The sequence below is a fragment of the Canis lupus genome, chromosome 19 (assembly GCF_003254725.2).
Source record: "Canis lupus dingo isolate Sandy chromosome 19, ASM325472v2, whole genome shotgun sequence".
NCBI classification, from domain to species: Eukaryota; Metazoa; Chordata; class Mammalia; order Carnivora; family Canidae; genus Canis; species Canis lupus.
This window is the reverse complement of record NC_064261.1, coordinates 45307498-45334055: the sequence shown is the minus strand read 5'-3', so window position 1 is coordinate 45334055 and position 26558 is coordinate 45307498. Positions and strand designations below refer to the sequence as shown.

The 26558-nt window shown below is 37.3% G+C and overlaps 1 protein-coding gene across 1 annotated transcript in view; it reads left to right on the top strand.

Moving 5' to 3' along the window:
• The first annotated feature begins 6295 nt into the window (after nucleotides 1–6295).
• LRP1B (LDL receptor related protein 1B) overlaps nucleotides 6296–26558 on the top strand; it is a 1837374-nt gene continuing 1817111 nt past the window's right edge. The window contains exon 1 of the mRNA XM_049097407.1: nucleotides 6296–6448. Within this exon, the coding sequence (XP_048953364.1) occupies nucleotides 6367–6448 (82 nt within the window). The 5' untranslated portion in view covers nucleotides 6296–6366. The remainder of the gene's footprint in view (nucleotides 6449–26558) is intronic.

Genomic DNA, 26558 nt, shown 5'->3' with positions numbered 1-26558 from the left:
CCCTTAAAGTAAAAACCAAACAAGCAAGCAAGCAAGTAAGCAAATACCCCACTCAGTAAACTTGGCCAAGGATACAGTAGGTCCAAAGAACTTTTTCCATTTTAACAGTAATCTGTTTTGCTAAAGTACACATAAGTTGCAATTAATGTAATTCTGTATCCCATCTTCTCAGTTCTCTGTCACTTGCTTATACCTAATCTCTGTCCTAGTCCTTGCATTATCTTATTTACTTCGGATGTAGAAATGTGCTTCATGGCAGAAGGACCAAGGAACAGCAGATATAGGAAAGATTGAACAACGTCAAGGGAAGAAGTAAAAAGTCATTAGCAGTAAGACAAATTGTCTCCGAGTACTAATTGTAAGGGAAAGCCCATGCAAGATGATTACATTGGTAGGAGTTTAAAAATTGTGAAACGGTGAAGACTCTACATAAACAAGAAAAATATCATTTGGATATAACGTAGGAAATTATTCAATATAGAGTGGATTAAATGTGTAAAAGGGTCCCAACTAACAGCTATAATAAAAATAAACAAATGAGAGTTGAACCAATCTTTTTCCAGTTTTCTTCTCGTCCTCTGATCCTACGTGAATCGACAACACACAACAGAATTCACAAGCTTTGATTAATCTGTAAGTGATCACCCATAACATTTCTAAATGTTTTGAATTCTGAACATTTCTGAACTTGCTACTGAGTTCTAGATAAAGGATATATGATGTGTTGGTTGACTAAACGCTGGTGACAACATCCAGGATTATCTGAATATGTTTTGTGATTTCTTCCTCAGAGCCTAATTCTAGCAGAAGTCTCAGGTTTCTCCATAAAAGTTTATTTGTAAAGATGATTATTCAGAATGAGGCAGCCCTGATTTTACTGGGTGATCTCAGCGGGGGCCTTTATGTGTCATACCTGTGGCTCGCGGCAACATAGTTCCCCCAAGATCCTGGAAAGTCAGCCCATCAGCAGAGAAATGACATTTGATTTAGAGTGTAAGTTCTGCTAGTGCAAGGACCATGTCTATTTCCTTATAGTTCTTTGCACAGCGCTGAGTGGAATGACTGTTACATAATCTGCAGCTATTAAGGGAATGAACTAATTCAAACCCCCTGGGCTGCCGCTCCTCTGAACTAGGAAAAATCTCGAGGAGTATCAACAAAGCTCTGCATAATACGGGAAAGAGTCAGGAAACTATCCAGGGCTGTTTCTGATATTAATAAAATAATGTGACCTCAGAGTAGTCACCTATCCTGTCTTTAACTTTTCTTATCTGTAAAATGTAGTAAATTTGGAGAAATGATTTGAATGTCCCTTCCAGCTCCAACAACCTAGGAATTTCTAACTAAAATTAAGGAGCAGAGAGATGACTGAGACAACGTAGATCAATAATTTTGGTAGAAAAAGATCTCAAGGCTCATCCAAACAAAGTGCATCCTGACAACGGCTCGCTGACAACCAGCCCCCAGAGTGACATACTGATTCTGTTTTGGCAGCTGGAGATGGAGATGTGGAGGTCAACCTGACCAAAGGTATGTCAGGTCAGAAAACACTGATGGCAACGAGCCTTATAGCCAGCAACTAACCTGAACCTGAAAGCTATTGCCGCACGATTACAGTGAAAAGGGTTTGATGAACTTTTGGCATTTGTGTATTCCCCTCCTCCACACAAACGTGGATTGCATTATTGCTGATTGTAACTTCTAAAAACCCAAAAAACAACATAGGATTTGTCTCTTGAGTCTACATTATTATTATGAAAGTCAGTTGTTGCCTGATAGAGTTGTCTAAGTCAGTACAAACTCTTTTCCTTTCCTTCCTATTGTCAAAAGTTTGTCAAATGAGAACATGTAAAACAATCAAATCAGTATCAAGAACTTTTATTATTTACCCTTTGGAACTTCTAATTGACTATCAGTTGTGTTCTTCACTGTAATATAGGAACCTTAATGTGTTTAGAGATAATGACGGTAAAGGTAAGTTGAGCCTTATGCAAAGAGAAAAACTTAATATGCCCGGAAATACATTTACTTTCTAGGTTTAATTGGGGACTTGCATCGTGCTTCTTCTCAGGTGTACATACTTACTAATACTTCTCAAATAGTGGGAATTAAAGTTGCACCAAAATCTTATTTATCTCAAGTGAATCCCTATGTCTCAGTTGAAACAGCATGCTATCCAACAGGTATAGCACGCTTTTGAAGGAGAGCGGTTAAAAAAAATGTGCATTGAAATGCTGTAGTTTGAGAAATAAAATGAATCTAAAGCTCTTTTTTCTTAGTGGCTTTGTCCAGAGTAGCTCTGTTTCAATTTTAAGCACTAATAATGTTTCTTTAACAGTTCTCAGTTGACCCCCACCCCCTGCCTTCCTTTCCCTTCTCATCCCGTGTCTGCAGCTGCCTGGCAACTTTTCTGTGTGGAAAGGCAGGGTAAGCACTCTAGCAGCCCTTGGAATGATAGCTGCAGAAAATCCTAGCAACCTGGCTCTCAGGCCAACTCTCCTTTACACACATCACTTCTGGAGACACACTGTCGGGTTTGGTTTGTTGGGACACACACCCTCCCCCTAACACGACTTTCAGGTGTGTAGTACATGACTTGTTATTATCTATGGTAAGAAAACCAAGAGCGCAAAGGAAATAATCAAATTAGTAGGAATGGGATCTTGTGTTTGATCACATGTGTGCAAAGCATGGCTCTAATTGGGAAGTATTAAGATTACCACCAACTGATAATTAACATTCGTGGGTTGTTTTGGACCAGAAAGTAAGAATGATTGGTTCTACTTTGTTTAATTTATCTCAATGAAAGATTTCATAACATTCTATAGTTTGATGAATTAATTTATTTAACTTGTCAGTGTTAATAACTCTGATTAGAATGAAGAAATTATAATAGGCCGTAGAAACAAACAGAATTTGAACAGTAACTCTTGCTGTTCCCTCTTCACTAATAATATACTTTATTGATTTTCTTTTACACTAAAGTATATATAATGAGGAATAAAAGTATTTCATAGAAAATTATACTTATGTTTCCCTTTTATTTAGATAGTTATTTACAATTCCATGGTCACTTGAAACCTGGAAAAAATATTTAACTTTAAAACTCTAATTTGGTCTATACCTTTATCGACCTCATTAGATTCTCATAAAAACTCTCTTTCGATGAGTTGGTCATTTTCAAGGAAGAACTACAATATGCAAGTGATTTGATGTGAGATAATTTTATCCAATTTTATTTTGACACTGGCCTTATATCAGTTTAGACCATGTGTCTATTATAAATAACTGTGTATCTATTAATTTTAATATTGAATCTGTTTATTACATATTATTATGGTTTTGTGGTATGAAACTATACATTATTATGATTTTTGTTTTAAAAAATTTTGTTTTAAAAAACCTGCTTGATATGCATCAAATGCATAGGTTATGTGCATTTGACCGCTGAAACATACCATTCTTCTACCCAGTTACTGTGAAGAAGACTTTTTATACTATTAGGTCTTTGCTAGTAGCATCTATTCACATTTCTAAAATAAGTCCCAAATTTTATTTTATAGATAGAATAACTCATGGTTGACGCTAAATACAAGCCATCACCTTTCATTCTTACACTAAACTTTTTTTTTTTTTTGGTATGTTACCCCATTACTTAGCAATTAACCTTCCACAATTAGTACCACTATTTTACACCACAATTTTGAGTCATGTGTCATTCACATATAGCAAATTGATTGGTGATCACTAAAAAGGAATTTTGTTTTGTTGTATTATTCTGATCACAATGTGTGGACAATGCATCCTTGATTTTCTTCTATTCAGGGCAGTTATAAAGCAAAGCGGATGATGTAAAAGAGATCATACGGTTGTTACTCCGCCTAATTTACTTAGTAGTTTTATTATTAGGAGGCACTACATATTTAGAATGTAGCATATTTAGAGTATACAGTAGAATACAAAATCTTCCGGGTATTCACTTCTCTGATTATCTTTCATACTTTTCCCTTTTGAGAGTTGACCGTGGAATCCAGGGCTGCTACATATATTGCAGAAGTGAATGAGTCACTGATTTTCAGTCATAGAACGTGAGTACATGGTGAGTCTTTGGGTGTTCTGTTCCTGGCCACTTTCTTCTTCTTCGCAATTTTGAGATAGGAGGTAATTGGTGGTAATAGTATAGAAGAAGCCGAATCTGGATGTCCCTAGCATGGTTTGTGAGCACTCCTCGTTTTATTGCCAAGACTTAAGTGGATATAGATTTCCTAATGGCTGACCTTCTAGTTGACTGAATGGGATCATGTCAGAAAGATACCTGCTTACTTCATCCCAATGAAAGAATAAATATTTCATAGAATGCAGAGGTCTGTGGACGCTTGAGAAAGAAATATTTGTTACTTTGAGTATCATTCTAAATCTACCCTTCCTACCCTACTGTAGCCCCACATTCTTTGAACTCGGCCACTTAGTTCAAAGTTCGTGAATTCTTAGTATGAAGTAAAATAGGAAAAAATGCCTTTCTATATTTCCTATATGGTACATCTTTTTGTGAAACAGTTAAAATAACTAGGTGAAATTACACACCTAACAACGTTAGAAGAAAATAAAACATGCACTTTTAAAGGTGGAAGCGGTTCTTTTTGAAGATACTAAACTGTTTGGTATACAAGGGAACGTCAAATTTAAAATGTACAATATGGCATATTTTATAATCACAGTGTAAGTATAATATGGCAAATTTCACATATTCTTGGCGATTTCCCTTAGGAGTCACCTTTCTGTTCTTTGATCCAGTCTAATTTTAGTGGCTTCTAAGGAGCATCCAAATACGTTTCTGGATAATTTTGTCTCATAAACAGCTAATAGCTCCTAGTGCGGGGCATTCATCTATATTGTTTCAACCAGTAAATGGCACAGAGAGCGCTTTATGGTATCTTTCCTTTGCCTTTCAGTCATCCTGTTTCTCAGTTTCCTTTACACCCCTTTCAAGTTTCAAAAAAGCAAATAGGAAACATTTTTCAACCTTACTTCTCGGGCAAGAATTATTGATGTTAGAAGGGGAAAAAATATGCCTTCAACTATTAAGATTTCTGCGTTTTTGAGTGATTGTATTTGAAAACTCAAGTGGCCGTACGAACAACTTTTTATTTATTTATTTATTTATTATTTATTTATTTGTTTGTTTATTATTATTGCACTGATCCATGGTCATGCCTCATAAGGTCTGGGAAAGTTTTTCAACTCTAACTGCACTATGTGGAAAGAGAAAAAAAAAAACAGTAAAAAAAGAAAAACCCTCAACACAGGTTTAAAATGGTTAGAGGACCCCTTTTAAAGAGAGAAAAGAGAGAAATGCACTGCAAGCAAAGTGCCAATCCTTTGCTCTAGGATTCCCTGCTTGGGGACCTCTCTGCATTCCCTGCTCAGGGACCTCTCTGCATCCACCTCTTCTCAGGCCAGGGGTGATGACTTTGGGGATTGTTTTGGGTTTTGTTTCTGCTGAGTCACTACGTTTTGCACCTCTGTCCCCAGGTGCTACTCAGCACAAAAGTTAAAGGAGCAATCGAGAAGGCTTCGCGCTTGTGCGCGCAGCCGAGGACACCATTAGCCTCCGAGAAGCTCGGCGGCTCGGCTCGTCCCTCCTTCCCCGGGAAGGGGAGCTCCCAGGGCGGGAAGGGAGCAAGCCTGCTCTGCCCGGGGAAGCACCGAGCGCCGCAGCCGCGGTTCCGAGCCGGCTCTTGGGTGCAGAGCTGCCCCGGCGCCGGCTGGCTCAGCCCGATGCAGGAGCCTCCCCGCGGGCTCGGGACCCAGCTCGCCCCCGAGGCGGCTCCGGAGTTACTTTCCCTCTCCCCGGAGACCGAGGCCGCAGGCGATGGGCGGTGCTGCCGGCTCGCGCCGGTGCTTCCCGGTCGTGTGAAATGCCCGAGCCGGGGTCCGAGCCGGGGTCCCTGCGGACCACGAGGGGCGCGTGGCGGCCTGGGATGAGCCGGCGCATCCCCCTGCGCGGGCACCGCTCGCTGCCCCTCCGCGCGTGATGTAACAGCAGACGTCCCCTGCATTGAAAAGTCAAGACACACGAGCGCTCGCCGGCGCTCACCCCCTCTCGCTCCCGCTCCCGCTCGCGCTCGCGCTCTCCCTCCCCGTGTCTCACGCGCGCATCCCTCCACCTGCCACAGCCCGCTCCAGGCAGGAGGAGGCGGACCGGCCGGGCTCCGCGAGCCGAAGCCTCTCCAGTGACATTTGTAAATGACGCCGCGCGGGTCGGGGCCGCGAGCTGCCGCCGCCGCCGCCGCCGCCGCCGCCGCCGCCGGGCCGAGGGCGCCGCGGCGCAGTCTGCAACGCGGGCTTCCTCCCCGGGCGACCACGATGTCCGAGTTTGTCCTCGCCGTCCTCACGGTCTCGGGATTACTGCCTGTCGCCAAGGTGCTGCCCGTGGGAGCCGACCGAGGTAAGGGCGCACCTGGCTCTTGGCTCCCCCGTCGCCGCCTCGGCTCTCCGGCTGGGCGATGCCGGCGGCGGAGCGAGCGCGAAACTTCGGCGCTGGGGGCCCCTGGGCTCTGGCTGGCGGGGGGTGGGGGAGCGGGGCGGCGGGCCACGTCCCAGCCCGGTGCCCCCCCGCCCCGGCCGCCTCCCCGGACCGGGTCCCCGCGAGGTCCCCACTGGGACCCCTTGGACTTGCCCGCGCAAGCCAAGCGCTGCAGACGCTGGGATGAGGATGGGCTTTTCCGAGACTTCTCGGCTCGGCGCTGCTGCGGGCTCCCCGCCCGGGCGGTGTGTGCCCTGCGCTCCGCTCGCGGGGAGCCCCCGACCTGCGGCGCCCAGGCCCTGGGGACCCCTCCGGCCGCGCGCCCCAGCCCCAGCCCCAGCCCCAGCCCGAGGCCAGGCTTCCAGGGAGCTGCTGGCCTCAGGCACCTGCTGGAACTTGACTTTTTTTTTTTTTTTTTTTTTGATTCCCGAGGTCTGTGGCCCGGCTCACGGTACCAAGAGATGTTTACCCACCCCTGGCGTCTTGCAGTTGCTTGGTTGTCTGGTTTTTCTTTTTTTCTTTTTTCCCCCCAAATACTTGATGGGTGGAAGAAGTTGGAGTGGGGACGCGTATGGGGAGCAGAGGAGACAGGAGGTGGGAATGTTAATACACCTAGATCGTGTAAACTTTTGATCTGGAAACCCAGGGATCCCTGTGCAAGTTTGACAATCTTTGACAAGAGTTGCACGGGTGAAAAAAAAAAGGGGGGGGGGAGAAAAAAAGACAAATGAATATTTGGGCTGCCGGCATTGGAATGGTTAACTCCCTAGAGTAAAATCAGGAGTATCTTAGATCTAGGGGTGTGTGTGTGTGTGTGTGTGTGTGTGTTCACACTGACTGATAATATTTTGGTTTGCTGTTGTTGTCAATGATGTTTAGTTAGTAAAAGAAAAAAAAAAGAGAAGTAACAAACATAGCAAGGATCCTGGATCTCAGTGTCAAGTAAATAGGCAAAATATTGCATTGGGAGATTTAGTGACTGCGTTCATATGAAGCGAATTATGAATTGACTAAAAATTATTGCTTCATTATAGGAAAGAACAGGAGAATGAATTGTAGTGTTTCTATCCAACCTGCTGTTGGCAACCAGATTACAGGCTTTATAATGTGCTCACACATTTCCTTTACCAGTAGTGAGGCTGATATTAGTTCCTTTAGAAAATCTGACGTTTACTGAGTGATCATCTTTTAAACATATCATTGCCACCTAACCATATAGCTTCTAAACTTGTCTTAACTTGCCTTGAAGTTGGTGTGGAATAGTCGAAAACTATACTGATAAAATGGAAGCACATAGCTCTAACTTGAAATGATGATGTCTTTGATCTGGAACAATCAGCTCTCAACCTTTCTTAGGAAGAATCTTTGAAGTTGGACCAGAGCAGATGAGCAGAATGAAGCTTTTCAGCCCTGTGAGCTAGCCAGATATAATGGCACTGCAGACTCCTGCTCTTGGGCTTTTTCTGAGTCCCCGGTCTCGGCAAATTTGACCTCATCTGGAGCTAAGTCCTTAGTGATTTTGGATGTGTTTACGAGGGAGAGAGTTGTTACTGCAATGATTAGAATGAATACCTGAAGAGAACATATAGACCTCCGATTTTCTCCTGAGATAGAAAACTAAGTATCTCAAAGGATTGCGATTTGGTGCAAATTAATTCCATGAGGAAGAGGAACATCCTAAGATATAAACAGGGCATATGGGAAAGGATTGTTACTTTTTCCTAGAACTGAAATGGTGTCATATATCACCATGTCAGGATAAAAAGTACTATTATAAGATAGTACAAGTAAAAATAGTTGTAGACCAACACTTTGTCACTATTATATATATTTAACAAAACTTGCCTAACTGTTAGAGAGGAGCTCACATTATCAAAAGTAAAAAGGGTGGGTCCTGTTGGGGGGAAAAAAGGGTGGGGGGGGGAGAAATCATGTTTAAAGTTAAAAAAGAAAGTGCTGCTGCATTATGACAAACTTTCCTCAGTGAAATGCTGAAACAGACGATATGGGAATATAAACTCAAGAAAGAGGTTAATGAGATGTAGCTTTCTGCACAGGCTTATGTCAATTGTCCTTGAAGAATAAAATAGGCGTGTGAATTACACAGGTGTGTTTTGTAGTGCAGGAGCCAGCTTCATGCCAGAAAATGAGAAATCACTTTCAGGTTCTCCAAATATATCTTAGGTAATGGGTGTCTTCTTAAACTGTAGGAAATAGCTAGAAATGGTTGTATTACCTTCTACCTGTGTTGCTCTTTGTTTTGTAAGTTTATGAGCATAAACTCCATTTTTTTTTAAAACGGAGAGTGCTTTAACATATGCTTGTATTGAATCTACACATATTCACTTGTCCTTCTAATTCCACGTTGTTTATTTTCTTGGTTTATATTGATTTTGATACAGAGTTAAGCTAATGTGCATGTCAGTTCTTATTAGATTTCATCACATCTAAAAAAGGAAACATCTTTGTAACTCTTAACAGCAAAACGTGAAGGATAAATCATATTCACTTAGGATCAACCAATGTGTCATATAACAATGTCATATCATATCAAAGTATTGCTTGATAAGGATTAAGACTTAAAAGGAAGTGTATTTTAAATTGTCAGATTTTCTGAAAATAAAGGGGATTGAGAAACCTAAAACTAATCTCTTTTAAGTTCCTGAGTCTGATAAGATGGGGAAACATATTTTCAAATAATCAAAGTTCATGTTGTTATAGCCAGTTAAATATATATGTCTGTGAAGCCATCTAAAAATGGCAATCATGTGTATGTCACAATTTTAATCTTCCTCCCCTCAAAGAAGAATGAACTGCAATCCACGTTTCTTTGTATTCCACAAACGTAAAAGTTTTGTTTTGAAGAAGTCTTTGTAATCTTCAAGATTTCTTCTTTCTCTTTTCTCAAGCTTAAATTAAAACTGGTAAGAATGGAAGGAGACAGTGGAAGCAAAGAACAATTTCAATGTGTTAAAACAAGAGAAAGAATGTGAGTTGCAGTGAACAGAGTGAGGGAAAGAAAAGTGGAGGGGGGGGGAACCCAAATGATAAATTTAGGAAAAGACTAAATCCAAATTAGTATTTCCTAAAGAAGAGATGAAAGTATCTTTAGACAAAATAATACTTCTAAAAAATAATTATCTTCTCATTTCCTAACAAATATCCTCTGAAAATGCTTGCAGTATTAAAATAATTTAAAGAAACTTCCGTCGGTATGAGGGTGGATATAATTAAACCCTGAAGAATGGGGAGAAAGAATGGGGAGATGCATGCAAATATTACAGAAAATTCAAGTGTTAAGAATGCTAGGATTATTAAGATGGAAGTGATTTTTTTTTTTAAAGTGGAAGTGAAGGAAGTCTATCTTCTTAGAAAGAGTGGGGGGATGAGTGATATGGTGAACATATTCTTAACTATGGTAATACTTTCTAAATACTACTTGTCATTCACGGTGGAGACATGCAGAAATTTTTTGTTTGCAAGTGTATTGGTTCCAGGACATTGATTTCTTACTATTTGCCTTGTCATTTTCTTTTCAGAGCCTTGGGTATACCATAAAGATAGGCTCCATTTAAAGTTACCTGGACTGAATAGGATTTGGTCTTCTACAGTGATTGCAATGGTGAGGGGTCTCTGTATCTTCCCTCCATTCTATATATTACTATGATCGATTTGTTTTCATGATTCCACTATTAATTTTTACATCTTATATGAAACGTACACTTCCCTTTCTTCAATTCCTTCCTAGTAATAGGGATTTGGGATAGTAAAAAGTACCAGCCAGATGTATTGAAAGATTTCTCTATCTTCTGTGGCTGTCTGTCAAAACAATTCTTGTACAAAGGAAACACTTGTCTTCATTTTAGATAGATGCATTCAAAGAAAGTAGAATTAATGCTAAAAGTTAAACATGATTATACCAACATGATGTCATTAAACTAATTTAGCAATGAGCGCAACCCACTTACTATATACATAATATAAATTATATAACATATATATTTAAAATCTTCTTTAAAGATTATATATGTGTATCTTCTTTAAAATGCCTGCCTTGGCACAAACATCCTTTAAAAACATCACCTGGGTGGCTCAGCGGTTGAGCACCTGCCTTGGCCCAGGGCATGATCCCAGAGTCCCGGGATCAATTCCCACATCGGGGCTCACTGCATGGAGCCTGCTTCTCCCTCTGCCTGTGTCTCTGCCTCTCTCTCTCTCTCTGTGTCTCTCTCATGAATAAATAAATAAAATCTTAAAAAAATTAAAAATAAAAACATCGCTCTAGCCTGAAAATCGGAGATAGATATTTTTATGTGAAACTTTTTTTTCCAAATTCCAGAAAATGTCTTTGTGATATTGCCTCCTTGAAAAATGAAAATATGAAATGGAAAAACTTTAAGAGTTATTTTTCAACTCTTAACATACAATATTCTAATGATGAATTTCCACGTTACTAACAAAGTCTGGCAGTGGAGGAGATATAAATGTTAAAATGGATTTGTTTTTGAAATACCTATAATTATGATGCCCTTCATGCTTATAATTTGAAACAATGTTTTTAGTAGCTGGAACGCTAAACAAAACTAAAGTTAAAGGTTGAGTACTTAGAGTTAACCAGAATACATATTGGACCAAACTTCTGTCAGGAAATAGTCATGTTTATTCTAGCAGTTCAAAAACTACCTAGAAGAAATCTGGGTCCCCATACTTAAACTAAAAATAATGACAAAAAACTACCTTGATGCAGAGAGATTACAAAGAGCGAAATGTTTTGTTGTTTGTTTTTTTGGTGTGGAGGAAGGACACAATCAGAAAAGTGGTAGGATACTTTTCAGTCCTCTTTTTTACATTTCACGATTCTTATTCTCCAAATTTACCTATATATAAAAACCCATTACCTAGATGCATAGGGATGATATTGCCACATACCAATCACAAATCTAATGGCCTACACGCTTCAGGGGACATTTTCCAGTTGTTTTCTTTAGGATGGAGATCTTTAGAGCTTGTTAGTTCCTTGGGGTGATTAAAAAAAAAAAAAGGTTCTATTATTTAAATATTATATACAAAACTATGAACATATCTCTAAAAATTAGAGCTTTTAAAGTTATTTTTGGATTAACCCATATGTGCCAATGAGTGTACCTACCTCACTTGCTTACGAAAAGAATTGTGCTTGCCATAATATTTAATCACTGTTCTCAATATTTTGTGCTGTCTCATTTGAATAAAATGTCAATTTCTCCAAGTACATCTGAACCCTCTGTGTTATAGAAAGAGGAATAAAGGCTTTTGCATCTCATCAGAATGAGTAAGCTTAGACCTCCAAAATTTATATATATATAAATTATATATATAATAAATATATATATATATTTCTATTAGGTTTTTCTGCTGTAAGCTGCCTTCACAATTTTAGATCTTTATTTCCTCCTCATAAATGATTTGGTGGCCTCCTTTCTCCCCCACCCCCAGCATAACTACAAGGCCAAGTTAGAAAATATGTATTATTTATTGCTCTGTTCTGAATTCAGTGATACCAAAAATATAGTTTCTGTCTCTCTCTCTCATTCCATCCTATTGATTTAGGCTATCTTTATACAAACCCAATTATTTTGACTGAGCTTCCTGACTAAACTAATTGATGAAACTGACTCGTAACTAAATGGGAATCCAAGTTTTAGATAGTAGCCAGTCAGATGTGGTAAAATAGTAGAACTGATCTTGCATTAAAAGCCTAAAGTTGAATTTTATGGAAAAATAACAATAACAATATATTTCCCTAAAAGGCTTATGCATGACACTTACCTTCTATACTTTGTAGAGTCAGTAATGTGTACCTTTGCCAGTATCCCTGTCATAATAGGGGTATTTAAAGTAACATATATTTTTATCATAGGTAAGCATAAGAATCTAAAACCCTATTAGAATGCAAATAAATATATGCTCTGAATTCATTCATACTCAGATAATTAGTTTATTGAATGAAATTAGAAATTTATTTTTTATTGGTTTTATTAACTGAATTTATTTTTCTTATTATGTAAAATATTTTTAAAAATTAAAATATATTCCTAAATATTGTTTCAAAGTTAAGACTTTATTTTGACACAGGATATAGAGTAGAAATCATTCCAATGATAAAATGGACAACAGGATTTAATGTGTTTATAAATATGACTATAATAACTTTTCTTATGCAGTCACATTAACTTAGTTTCAGTCTGCAGTTAGATGTCCAAATATGGTTAAAAAATGCAATGGTGTAGTTAAATAAATGGACCCATTCATTTGCTGTTGATTTCCTGGTAGGTCGGATTCCTATAGGTATCACCTTGGCAAAAGGCTAATGCTTAAGTTGATAACGATATGTTACTTACATTGTTCAATGACTCTGCCCTCATATTTGTTGAATGATATATTTGGGGTTTCTCAAATATTCCAGGATAGTAGTAGATATGCAACACTTGTCCAAGGTGTCTTTACCTATAGAAACAATGAAAAGTAATTTTGATTAATATACTCTTACTGTACAGTCATCTGTTTAATCTCATTTTTCTCAAATATAATCATGTACATATGAAAGTTTCCATTATACATGACTAATATTATAACTATATCCTTTATAGAAAACGAGTTGAGAAAGTACCTTTTTATATGAGATTTCTTCTAACTTTATTAAGTAAGAGAAAAAAGAAAAAAAAATTGAAGAAGATAGAGCCTGTTGCCTTGCTAAGATGCCGGCATTACATTTTATCTCACAATGCATTCTTATTAACAGTCAGACATCTCTTCCTGAGATGCGTGCACCTCATTGTCCTGGCTGGCTTAGCCTTCAGACCAAAGACAGGTATTGTTGAAACACGACCTCATTTTACTCGAAAGAATACGTTTCTTCTTTAGGTAAGATCAAGGTACCACAGATCGTCTCTTGTTTTATTCTTACAATCAATAGGACATTCCTTCCTAACTTTTCCACATTGCATTGACATCCTTCAAGACTTCCAAGACAGCTTAACTTTAGAAATATGAATACATAATTCCTTAAGAATTTTTCTACCGCTGAGTTTTTCTTTAATGACAATTTATCATCTTAGCCCTTCTTAAAATGAAAAAACGATAGCTAAAAATGGGGATGGGGAGAAGAGGAGAAGTGAAACTTAGTTATGGTTGCTTGCTTTGAGTGTTCCAAGGGTATTTTAAGATATTTGTGAGAAAGAAAAACTGTGTAGATATAAAGCTTATAACAGAAATGGGTTTATAAATGGTCTGTTTTCTTTAAAAAATTAGGATATATGAGGAGAAGGACAAAGATGCTGAAAGAGTGCATAGATAGTAAGGATTTATTGAAACTTCCATCCACACAGACTAAGTAACTGAGGCAATTAGGAACCTCAGACTTTTGCTAAAATATACATTCTAGAAATTTTAAAAAGATTTGATTTTTAGAATATCTAAGACCTTGTGTGCATTTCCTAAAGCTTTTAATGTTATATTTTATTGGCATGAAAATGTTAAAATAGCAAGTATGCTTTATTAAAATATTCCACTTTATTCAACTCTATTAATTTTTAAGGCATTTTCTCATAATTAAGCTCTTGAAAGTACAGTGATAACGATGCCAGCTCATGGGTGAGATTTTTGCCTTATCAGGTGAAAATATTATGATCGTACCTACTGGGCATTCATATTTCTCAGATTGCGTTTAAAAAAAAAACAACAACTAAGATTTAGAGGTAGAATTACTAACTCAGAATTCAGGCCCTTTTGCTGAGTCCTGGTATTGTTGTCACTTAACAAAAAGGCTAGCAGTTCACCAGCACCATGTTGATGGTGTGTAATGCTAGTGGCATACACATCTTACTTGGGGGAAAATATGTTGATTTAATCCAACATTGGCTAACATTAAGAATAGATAGAAATTAGAATTTAAACATTCTGGATTTGTCCATCCTTGAATATAGTTCTTTCCCCTACTAGGACTTGCTTTCTTCCTATTTGTGCTTGTTAAGGATATTGTCAACTATTTTGAAATTAATCCCGATAGGGATAAGAACCAAAGCCTTAGCCCTTTTCCCACTCTTCTTGCTTGCTATCATTGTTGGGAGAACATAAAATTCTGGAGAGCATGAGGGTTTTCTCTTACGTGTGTTTTAATCTGAATGCCTATGAAAACACCACCAGAGTTTTACAGAAAACCAATCTAACCAACTCCGTAAAAGAGGCATAGTGGTGTCCCCTATACCTTCCCTGAGAGCATGGAAGATAATGTATGTGAAGACACATTATATCCTGTATTGCACTATAAAACCAGAAATCCCGTACATTCTCAGGACACTTTCTTTTTTCTTTTTCTTTTTTCTTTTTAAGTTTCTTTTTTCCCCTACTGAAATCACACGATTCTCAAAAGCAATCCATGTGGCAGGTGGTCATTCACTTATATATCCACTCATTTAACAAAGTAGAACAAATATGTGGTGGGTAGTGTTCTAGATATTGGGAATGAGGCAACTGAGCAAGTTAGACAATGTACCTGGTTTGATTTAGCTTACATTTTAGTGTAGGAGGAGACAATCAGCAAACAAACAATATTTTGTTCTAAGAAGAAACACAAAATAATGTAATCAAGAGAGTGATGGGTGGTTGTAATCACAGAAGGCCTTTTGAGAAGGATGACCTATTTGCTGAGACAGCAGACAATGAAAGGGAACAAGTATGAGTAGTTCTGAAGGAGAAGCTTTCCATGCAAACCCTTGAGAAGGAGTCAAGAATTTGGTATTTTAGAGAGAGAAAGAAAGTCTGTGTGTTTGATATGAACTGTGTGTGTTTGGGAAAGAGGACAAGTAGGAAAGGGCATATTTATGATAAAGCCAGAACAGGTCACACAGGACCATGCAGATCATAGTGAGACATTTGGGTTTTCTTATTACAACAAGCAGCATTTTGATGTTTAATCAGAGGTGATAGGACACAACTTAATTTTTTAGAGTTCATGCTTATTGCTGCTGAGTGAAGGAGGATAAGAGGGATACAGTAATCCAGTTAAAGTGTTGTCATAATTGTCCTGGAGAGAGATGTTGGTGGCTTACATGAGGAGATGACAGTGTAGATGAGGACCAGGCAGAGGAGCATTCATATCTTTAATTTAGGAAGATTTTCTATAACATTGAATGCGGCACCAGTCAACATATTGAGAGGATAAGGCGTAAAATACAGCCTCAAACTATTATCTTTGAAGGTAAAGGTTAACACGGAAGGTTATTTAAAGATGAATGCATTCCTTTTTGCAGCACCTTTTATTAAGTTTCATGAAACATGTTTCTTAGCGTAAAGCATGTGATGGTCTCATGTGGACCATGCAGTATTGCTTGCCTTACTACCTTTCCCTTATATTTCAGAATTACTAATACCATCTTCCCCATTACCCCATATTTTCCCACACTATGTCTGCAGAAAGGAATTAGTAGAGTCGGATTTATAGTATTCTTTGGGGGTTGAGTTAAAATAATGCATTTAGTGATATTCCAAGCACTAGTAAATATGGCAGTGATTATTTCTTTTCTGTTATTTCTACTAATCTAAATGAATATATAACAGCAGAAGGAATAGGCCTTGCCCCATGTGATGAAGATGCATTTGTGCAATTTTTTTTCTTGAAATGCCCAGAGTTTTCAAGGAAGAATCCATTTTCATTGTCCCCAAATTCTTGACATGATTGAGAAGAATTTGTGCTGATAGTCAAGTTCCCACTAATGGATGTTTGATTAAAGAGAAGAAATTGTTAAGGGTACCGCTATGGGCCATACTCATTACCCTGCCTGAAAATTCCCAGAAAGCTGTAGAAAGGAACGGGGTTAGTGACAGTAAGTAGTGGAAAATCTACTGGGTAAGCACTTATGGCCTAGTGGGTATTTTTCTTTGTCAATCAGGGCCCTTGGATTATTCCGTGTTTATCCACACAGTCATTGAATAACTGTTACAGTAACTACTATGTACCATTCAGTGTGATTTATAGACTAGAGAAAGAAACAACGAAACAACAAAAACCAGGACAAGCAATGAAACACTAGTTTAACAATTGTTCAAGTTCGGATTTTCAGGGAGGGATTGCTTATGGCTACAAAACAAACTCATTTGGGTCTATTGAGTTCTTGTTGGGTCAAGAAAGGAGAAAGAGTTAAGAGAAAGAGAGAAAGGTATTATAAAAGTGATGGAAAAGGAAAAAAATATAAGAGCCCAGAGGTTTGTGAGAATAAAGAAAGGAAATACAGCGTTTGAAGGAAATACTGTTAATATGAAACTGAGTGAATTACTCTGTACCCTGAGTTATTTAAAGATTGTTTCAGGATTTGATTCTATTGATTTTTTGTTGTTGTTGTTCTTTTCCTTTTTCGCCTCTCTTTCCTGTTACCTACCTTGAGAAGAAGTCAAAGATTGGTTTTAAAATATCATATTCAAATCTGCATTCCAAAGTATGAACTTAGCCCCCCAAATATTCTCACCCAGTTTCTTTTTCAGTTATACAGGTCATCTAGAACCAGAAAAGGAACTGGGAATAATCAACCTTTTTGACACTATTTACCTTATGTTTCTCGCAGCAGCACTGTGGGGGAAATATTTCATTCAGAGAAATTACCTTGGAAAAACCACATAATCATTACATAGAATGTTGAAAAAAGATAACTTGCTTTCTTAGTTTCCAAACACGATACATCTTTCGATTAAAGAAGGGAAGACAGGGCAGCCTGGGTGGCTCAGTGGTTTAGCCCCACCTTCATTCAGTCCAGGGCCTGATCCTGGAGACCTGGGATCGAGTCCCACATCGGGCTCCCTGCTTCTCCCTCTATCTGTGTGTGTGCCTCTCTCTCTCTCTCTCTCTCTCTCTCTCTCTCCCTCTCTGTGTCTCTCATGAATAAATAAATAAAATCTTAAAAAAAAAAAAAAAAAGGGAAGACCTATACTAAAGACATTAGGTTAAAAGAGAGCCAAAGCTTTGGCATTTAAAGTTTTAGAAATAAGGTATTGAAACAACAACAACAACAAGATATTGAAACAAAAGATCTCAACCAATTTATTTGTTTTGTAAATAGCTTGCATGTAGGTTTGTAGACATTTGCTAAATGCATGAGCAGAAATCGAATTTATGTATGATTTTAAGTTCAGTCGATTTTTCATTCCCATTGTCAAAATCCCCTTTAATAATTTGACCCCAGAATTTCAGTAGTAAAATCAACATTTTGCCTAGAAATAAGTTAAATATGAAATAAACACCAAAATTTTATTGAATTTTCGAGAGACTGAACCAAATGAAATTTGAGGCTGAAAGATTTTGCATTAATATTTAATTTGGGACTCACCGTAAATTTGTTTGCCGTGTACTTTAGCAGAGGGGTGCCAAAAAGTTTGGAAAGAAATTAATCTGAGTAATTGAAAACAGCAGGAAGGGGAAGGGTTACTTGTATATTTGTGAGTATGAGGCATGATTTATGCTCCCTGACTAGAACTCTGCTCACATCACACGGAGGTCTGTTGAAGGGCTTTTTTTTCCCCCCTTTCATAAGGAAAGCACTATGGGAAAAAGTTCAAAATGAGTATAAGGGAGTTATTTATATTTTAGGTAAAGTAAAAAATAATTACTGACTGCATGCTTAGAATAAAAGGCATTGGGCAGGAAATGTTGTGACCCCTTGGAACAGACTTAAACCTGCTATAAAGAGCCAAGGAAAATAAACAAAGCTTTTATTCAGATAACAGTTAAGCTGGCGAGACACCTGAAAAAATCTAGCAATAGCAGGAAAATCACTTAAGTCAAAAATAAACTTTCAGAGATTGAAGCTACTTGAGTTCACCAAGATTTAGAGATGAATGCCAAAGAGGATTAGTAAAACTCTTTTTCGTGTGAAATGCAGCAGTAATAGCTCTATCGCCAAGTCTCAAACTCTCGCTTGAAAGTCACCATGTGAGTATTGAACTCAATATACAATAATAACATTTTCTTAAAAGGCAGGAAATCATATAAAGAAACCTGAAGCAGCAATCCTGCCCTCTTCTCTCCCTTCTGCAGGTGAGAGCAACTGATAGGCCACATTTCTTCTATAGTTACATAGAAATAGATCACCTATGGCTTCTGAAATCTCTACTCAGAGAAAAGGCTGCTGAGACCTCATTGCTCATCATGCTAAGTAATGGCACTCAGACATATTTGACTGAACTTTATGAATTAAAGGGCAAGATATAGAGTGAGTTTTACAAATACAAATACATGCAGCACCTGGGCTAGTCAGAAGGTGGCCCGGGTCACATGTAAATTAGAGAACCCCACACTGTCCGAAGGAGCAGCTGACCTTTAGCTGGAGCAAATTGTGTGTTGGGTGAATGTGAGCCAAGGGTTGCCAGACCTTTAAATAGTTTAAGAGTGGCCCAGAATCTGGATTTTTACACACAATGCCTTAAGTTTTAAATATTGCCCCATCAAGATGAGAAACAAAACACACACACACAACAACAACAACAAAAATGTTGTAGGGGCCAAAAACACAAATTGATGAATCGAACACCCAAGCTGAAAGCCTGTAACCTACGATGGAGTCCTGCAGTTGTAGGCATCAGCATTGGGTTGGACTGGGTCACAGTGAAAAGACATTTTACAAAAAAAAAAAAAAGACATTTTACTAGGTGTATTGCAAACAAAAGGTGGCCTTGGAAAGCTGAGCATAATGCCTTGAAATTTGGAGTGCATAATTGTTATAGGTCATGGCTTTGGGAGGAAGGATACCAAAGATGAGTTTCAACGGTTCTACATCTATGCCTTCAAAACTTCCTCTCTCCGTTGAGACAAAAAGGCAGAATCAGAGGAGAGGATGTGGACTGAAAAGAAGAGAGTAAAAGGGAGAAGAAAAATCTAGCGAAGATGGCAGAGATATGATCCCAATGGGTAGACAAATGCTTATTCTGAGACACAGGTGGGATCACATGTAGATTTGTGTTTAATCCTCTCTTTTCTTTGGCAAAGCTGTGACTTACCAAGAGCCACGTGTGTATTCTATTTCAATGCATTGTCTTTAGATTTCATACCTGTGTTGACATAAGAATTAGTATATCTAAACTAAGTATTTGAATCAGTTTTTTAAATGAAACTTTTTATTTTGAAATAATTTGATCTAAAATTATTTAGACTTGGCAGGTGAGGCCATGGGCCTATAGGGATTTTGTATCCTTTTGGATGGGTAGTGAATAGAAAAGCATATGCCAGAGATAGTGAATGGGTTTGATCTTTTGGACAAATCTTGACTGACTGGTAGTTATTCAGGTTGCTGTATTAAAAGAGATTCTAGGGATGCCTGGGTGGCTCAGAGGTTGAGCGTCTACTTTCAGCTCATGGCATGATTCTGGAGTCCCGGGATCTGGTCCTGCATCAGGCTCTCTGCATGGAGCCTGCTTCTCCCTCTGCCTGTCTCTGCCTATGTCTCTAATGAATAAATAAATAAAATCTTAAAAAGAAGAAAGAGATTCTATAATTGAGTTTGGATTTTTTAGTAAAGGGCACAGTCATGAGTTGGTGATATTTCCAATAATCAAGTCAGAAGACATGTGTAGGGTGTTAATATCTGGCCCACTTAGCATTTCTGGTTTAGTTAGCACAATAGGAGCACAGTTTGAATGTCTTGTAATTAAAAAAGATAGTCCCTGCCCATGATTCATGAGTAAGATGAACCAGTGAACCAATGGGTAAAATTCCAGCTAATGAAAAATAGCTTTGCATAAAAACAAATGTCTAGAATCTTCTCAAAAGGCCTAGGCTCTCCACTTTTTCAATGTATGCAGTTTTTACTTTTCTTCCTTAAAAGTGCCCCTATGAACATCATATTGCTAGAGTTTGTTTGTTTTTAAGCCTTTCTGGTGATTGATGAGGTCTTGTTCTTCCTGATAATATCCAGTTTCTCCTCACTTAGAGCTGCAATTTTTTTCCTCCTCACTGTAGGATCCTCCCCCCCACCTGCCAAAAGAGCCAAATACAACCTCACTCTCCAAAGGCTCTGATTCATGTTAGGTGCTTGGATATATCCAGTTTTAATGACATGTTGTCTAAAAAAACATAGATGTGAGATTATTGATCCAACCATCAGTTTAGGTTCTGATAATAGCTCTAGGAAGGTAGTGAGAAACAGAACTAGTTGGAAAGCAATGCAACACCCATATTGAATTTTTAACAACTTAATACATTTTAGGAAATGATCCATCTGAAAGGCATTATGGCTTGCTGAGAAAAGCTGTACACTGGGAACCGGGAGAAGTGGGCTCAATTCCCAGCTCTGCATCTGACTCACTCTTTGTCCTTGGGCAAGTCACTTAGCCTCTCTCTGTGTCTACTTCCTGCCTGGTAAAATAAGGAGAATAATGCATAAAGACTCCCACCTCACCAAGATGTGTCGAAGCTGTATTCTGTAACCACTGAAGGATCTTTCTTCCCCCTGCTGGCTAATGGCAAACTTATTTTTATTAGCATCTAGTTTGATTGAATTTTGCAAAAAAGAGCATGGAGCTACAACTAATTTGAAAGAATCGTTTAATCCTTTAAATTACACTGGAGTTTTATTGCGGTACATATTGTTTTGTGTTAATATACTCAATGCTAGGGGAGGACCTGTAGATCCTGTTGCCTCAGTGTACTTGAGTGTCAATGATGTAGGCTTGTCCTGAGCATTGCAGAGCCCATTAGAAAAATGGAAGAGGAAATCCTGGAGAGAAGAGGCTTACATATAAGAAACATTTAGATAATGTTACCTAGCAATATTTATTCAAAAATACTATTGTTAGGGCTAGAGTATAGACAGCAAGGAAATCAATATAGGCTGAAAAATCACAGAGCAATGTCTTGGAATACATTGAATAAATGCCTCTCATCCCATGACATCTTCCCTGATTCCTCCAACAAAAATCATTTCCTTCATTTACCATCCTCTTTGATCTTGCTGGCTTATTTGCATTTCTCTAATTTTCCCTTAAATGTATTTTATAGTTTTTTTTAATCTTTTTTTTTTTCATTTTAAATACTAGGTAATCATAGATCATTTTGTCTCTTTGCTATTTTGTCTCTCATTTATACTGAACAGTATCCCATCTTATTTTTTCCATGACCTCTATCTTTCGAAAAGATTCTGCCAATTATAGAATATCTTGCATTCTGAATGTGTTTTATTTCCTTGTTATTTATATTTGTCCTGCATCATCAATGTTTTCTATAAATTGTATATTAGATCTACAGGCTAGATTAGATTCCAATCGAATATTTCTGGACAGGATATTTCTTATGTGGTATTAGGCATGCATATACATAGTAGAATTAATAATGCAAACAATAAGACAGAAACTGTTCTACAGCTTTGGCTTCGCTGCAATGCTCAGCAGTGATATTGTGTACCCCTGTATAAGAAAAGATTGCACTTATTAGCTGTCTTATCTTTGATAATTTCTTTATCTCTTCAAATCTCAGTTTCCTTAATAGATAAAATACAATGATATCTACCATAAAGTCTTGATGCTTTGAGAAAATCCATATAAAGTGTCCTTTTATAGTTGGTAATCAATACAAGTTTATTAGTACTGGTAGTAGTAATAATGGTTAGTTTTGTAATGTATCCTGTCATATGATCTTGTATGATGAAAATGCTTAAGAATGACATTCATTCTATGAGCAGAAAGCAATACTGTTCATCCCAGGATTCCCACTGTAACAGATGAATGTTTCCTGTCGGTTGGGTGGTTGATTATTTTAATATGTCCCCATGTGGTGTGATATAACCGGAAGACACAATTTTAAATCCTTCTAGCAGGTTATAAATATTCCAATAAACAAAGTTAAAACTTTATCCACAGGTAAAAGGCTCACTCTCTAAAAACTCTCCAGATTCTTTGTCCCAAGATCATCATGTGCTTTCTACCACTCCAATATAAGGAGAGAAAAGTACATACAGATCCAGGAGCCTACACTTGAGTTCTTCCCTGTAATTGAAACAACAACAACAAAAACCCCACAAAAACTAAAACAAAAAACCACATTGGGGTTGAGATTAGGAGATTAAGTTTTGAAGTCAGTCATTTTGGATTCCAGTTCAAGCTTTATCACATTGTCTGTGTCACATTGCTCAGGATATATAATCTCTTTGAAACTCTTCTGCTTATTTGCAAAACTCAAAGAGATACAAGATAGGATTAGATATATATAAACCACCAACTCACAATCACTGCTAGTTATTATTATGTTTTATTACTATCTACATAGGTTTGCTGCCTGTCTTTGGCAGTTAATAACTCTGAGAAGCCAGGGAAATTATAGTAGGCAAGACCAGGACTGTTGCAGAGTCTGCAAAAGGAGGAGGCAGAGGAGGTAGGCGGGGGAGTGACATCCACATCTCACTTTGCTTACCAAGCTTGTGCCCTAGTCTGAGCTTACATTTGACCAGAGGCGATTTCTTTTTCTAATTAGCACAAAGATGTCATGTAGGCTATTACGTCCTAGATGGGAACCTTCTAAACCTAAGGAATTTCAAGTGCAAAGTTAGCAAGGAGCAAGAGAACTGACCTTAAATAAGTAGTTCTGTAGTTTACTATGGTTAATTCAAGAACTCCTGAATAGTAAGATGTGCAGACAATGTTGTTCTTTATAACTCAGTGGATCTAAGATGGGCGTTTTAAAGTCATCTCTAAGAGAAATCATCTAAAATCTAAATAAGGGCACCTGGGTGTTCCAGTTGGTTAAGCATCAGACTCTTGGTTTTGTTTCAGGTTGTGATCTCAGGGTCATGAGATTGAGCTCTGGGTTGGGCTCCTCACTCAGCACGCGTTTCTCTCTCTTGGGTTTCTCTCTCCGTCTTTCCCCTCTCCCCCCACCACCCCCAACTGCTCATTCTCTCTCTCAAAAAAATAAATGAATCTTTAAAAAATAAAAAAAAAAGAAATTTCTAGAGATAGTTAATGAACTACTTTATAATAGGGGAAACGAGACTTGTCAAGGAATAAATTTCACTATAATTCTCATATTCTCTTCTGATGTTAGTCTCTAGAAATAGAATTTATTTTTTCTTCAAATAGTTTAAAATGAAAATTTGACTACATTGAAACAGAGAGCTATTCCCACAACTTGCTGACTTATTGGTAGTGCTTCAAGTCATGACTTTGTGTTCATGCTGGGTGTCCTGTGGGGATACCCTTGCTATATTTTCTCTGGAAATAGGAAGAATAATTTATTGGTAATCTAGGATATTTTTCTGATCTTGGTGGTAGTACTAAAATGGCATTTTTTTTTGCTTTTATAGGTTAAAAACAAAAATTTTCCAAGGTTTTATTATTTATTTTTACCCATATAAGGCTTTTGCATTTGCCTTAAAAAATAAATAGGTGGGGGCAGGAGGAACATCTGTTGTTTCTTTTATGCTCCATAAGTATTACTGTACTTTTTGAAAAATACTGATTTTTTCCCCAGAAAGAATGATGTGACTGTATAATACCAAGTAAATGTTTAATGCCTCTAAGTGATAAATTTACATAAAGGGTAGTTTGCTTTCTTAACAGAGTGTGTGCGCCAAAGATTTTCTGTCAGAAAATCAGAACGAAGACAAAAATCAAGGCTTAGCTTTGTGTCTTTTAATACGACACATATCATTCTATACAGCTTTTGAAAACGACTGCACCAGATATCATTTTTGAATGTTAACACCGTACTTTTCTGATGCTATTATTTTCTCTTCGGATAGGGGGACTGCGAGGAATGCATGATAGGCATGTTTTACTTCTCAGTCGGAAGAGCTACTCTTTACACAAAATAATCCGAAAATTTTTAAGTATGCTTATTCATTATTTTTGTCTTTCTAAAACCAAAACTACTAAATTTTGCTTTCCTACAAAGCAATAAAAACGAATAGTTGTAGGCAAAATATGTACACTGTTGATCTTGGGTTTCCTTTACTAAAGGAACATTATTTGTTAGAGTAAGCCAATAGTTAAAGATTTCTTGTATCTGATTGGTTTATAGATACTATGAAAATTGTCTTTCCAAAACGGTAGAAGATGCCCTCCTAAAATAAGCATTGCTTATAGTAGTAACACAGAACTGCTCTAGAGACTGTCCAAGTTATACTATTTTAATCTTGCTATTATATTTTCTACATGGTGGATTCAAGCTTGGCTCTAATATCATAGAAATAGGAGTAAAAGACATTAAAACATTTCTAGGGTGTTAAAGTGAGTTAACATCATAACCACCAACTGTCAGCAAGCTTTGGGGAACCAGCAGGGATCCATGTGTATCCCACATAATGGATGTGTGGTCACGGATCTCATTAAGCAATAACAATCTTTGGGAAATGGTTGTTTCCTACCAAAGTCCACTCTAAATATACTCTTTCCTAGTCCACTGAGGTTCATGCTGCTTATAAGGTCATCATGCTCTTTTTTTTTTTTTTTTGAGTTATTTTAAGCTTGTTTGGTTTTGTAACACAAGAATCCTGTCACGTGAAAATTGAGATATTTGTCTCTCAAAAATCCATTGAAAAGGAGACCAGTGCTTGAGACTCACCAGGAAAGTTCTTGGGTAAGCACAGTGTCTGTGATAAATTGTTCTGAGGTAATGAAGGAGACACCCACCACTTGACAAACTGAGTAATTTTCACCTGGAGTCAGTTCGGGGAAATATGCAAATGATCTAACTCCAGTGACCTTGGCAAATACATTCTACATGCCTGTTTTAGCCAAAATCTGTAACTGAAAATATAGTTACTAAATCTCAGTTTCATGGAGCAATGTGGGCATCCATAGGTTGTTTTTGTCCCTTTAAAAATAATTAATTCATCCTGTTAATTGATACAAAAATGCACTAAAGATAAAGGGGGTATTTGAAAAAGAAAACAAACTGTGTATATATCCCAACCACTTGTTACTCAATGAAAAAGTGTTGAATGTCCAAGAATCCTCATTCAGCCTTGTCAGATTTCAGTACATTAATACTTTACTCCTTTAGATTCTCATATAGCCTGTGTTTCAAATGGAAGCAATTACAGGAAATGAGAACAGTGGTGCCATGAAGTAATCATTAAAATGGGAAGGACTCTAAAAATGTGAATTGTATTTTCATTCATTGATGGATTTTTTTTTCCCACAAGGAGCATAGTAGTCAGTGGCATTTGCAACCCATGCTCTAGTGAATTTATTTTTTGTTAATTATTAAATATCTATTGATAAATTACTTGCAAATTACACTTCTAGCAGAGATATGAAGAGACAGACCATATTGCTTCTTATTTTCCAGCTAACATTAAATCTAGGATTAGTCTTTCACATGGAATTGAAGATGAATAATAGATTATTTGAGAAAAAATAATTTAGAATGAGAGTCTCTAAAATCATAGGAAATATTCACTTCAGAGAACATATCTATTTTATATTTGTTTATAGAAAGGTCCCTGTGAATTAATTTTTATATTTGAACCATCTCTTTTTTTTCTTTTTAAAGGACAGATATTTGATTTTCAGAAACAGAATATATTAGAAAACTCTTTGGAAAAAAAAAGAAAACTCTTTGGAACCATTAAGACATATTTGTGATCTAAAGTTCTTGAAGGGTAATACTTTGGTCTAAAAATTATAATAGTAGAATAAAGCAAAGAATTTAGGAACCTAATCTGTTTTTATTAAAATATATATCTTTATTTAATTATTATTTATGCATCTTTTTATAAACCTTATTGAGTGGTATTATTTTACTTTAGCCCAGAAAATATTGTAAAGTAAAAGTAAGTGTTAATACTTTAATATATGTCAAGATTTCTTTCTTTCTCCCTTTTTCTCTCCTCATCTTTGCACAGAATTAATCAATTATGTGAATCAACTTAATCAGAAAAAGACATTTGTTTACATTTAGGACATCTGACTATTGTAATTAAGGCAAAATATATAACAGTTAAATATAAAGTTTTATATTAACTTTATAATATATTTTTTATGCTAACATGTATGCATTCCGTTATTTAACGATTTC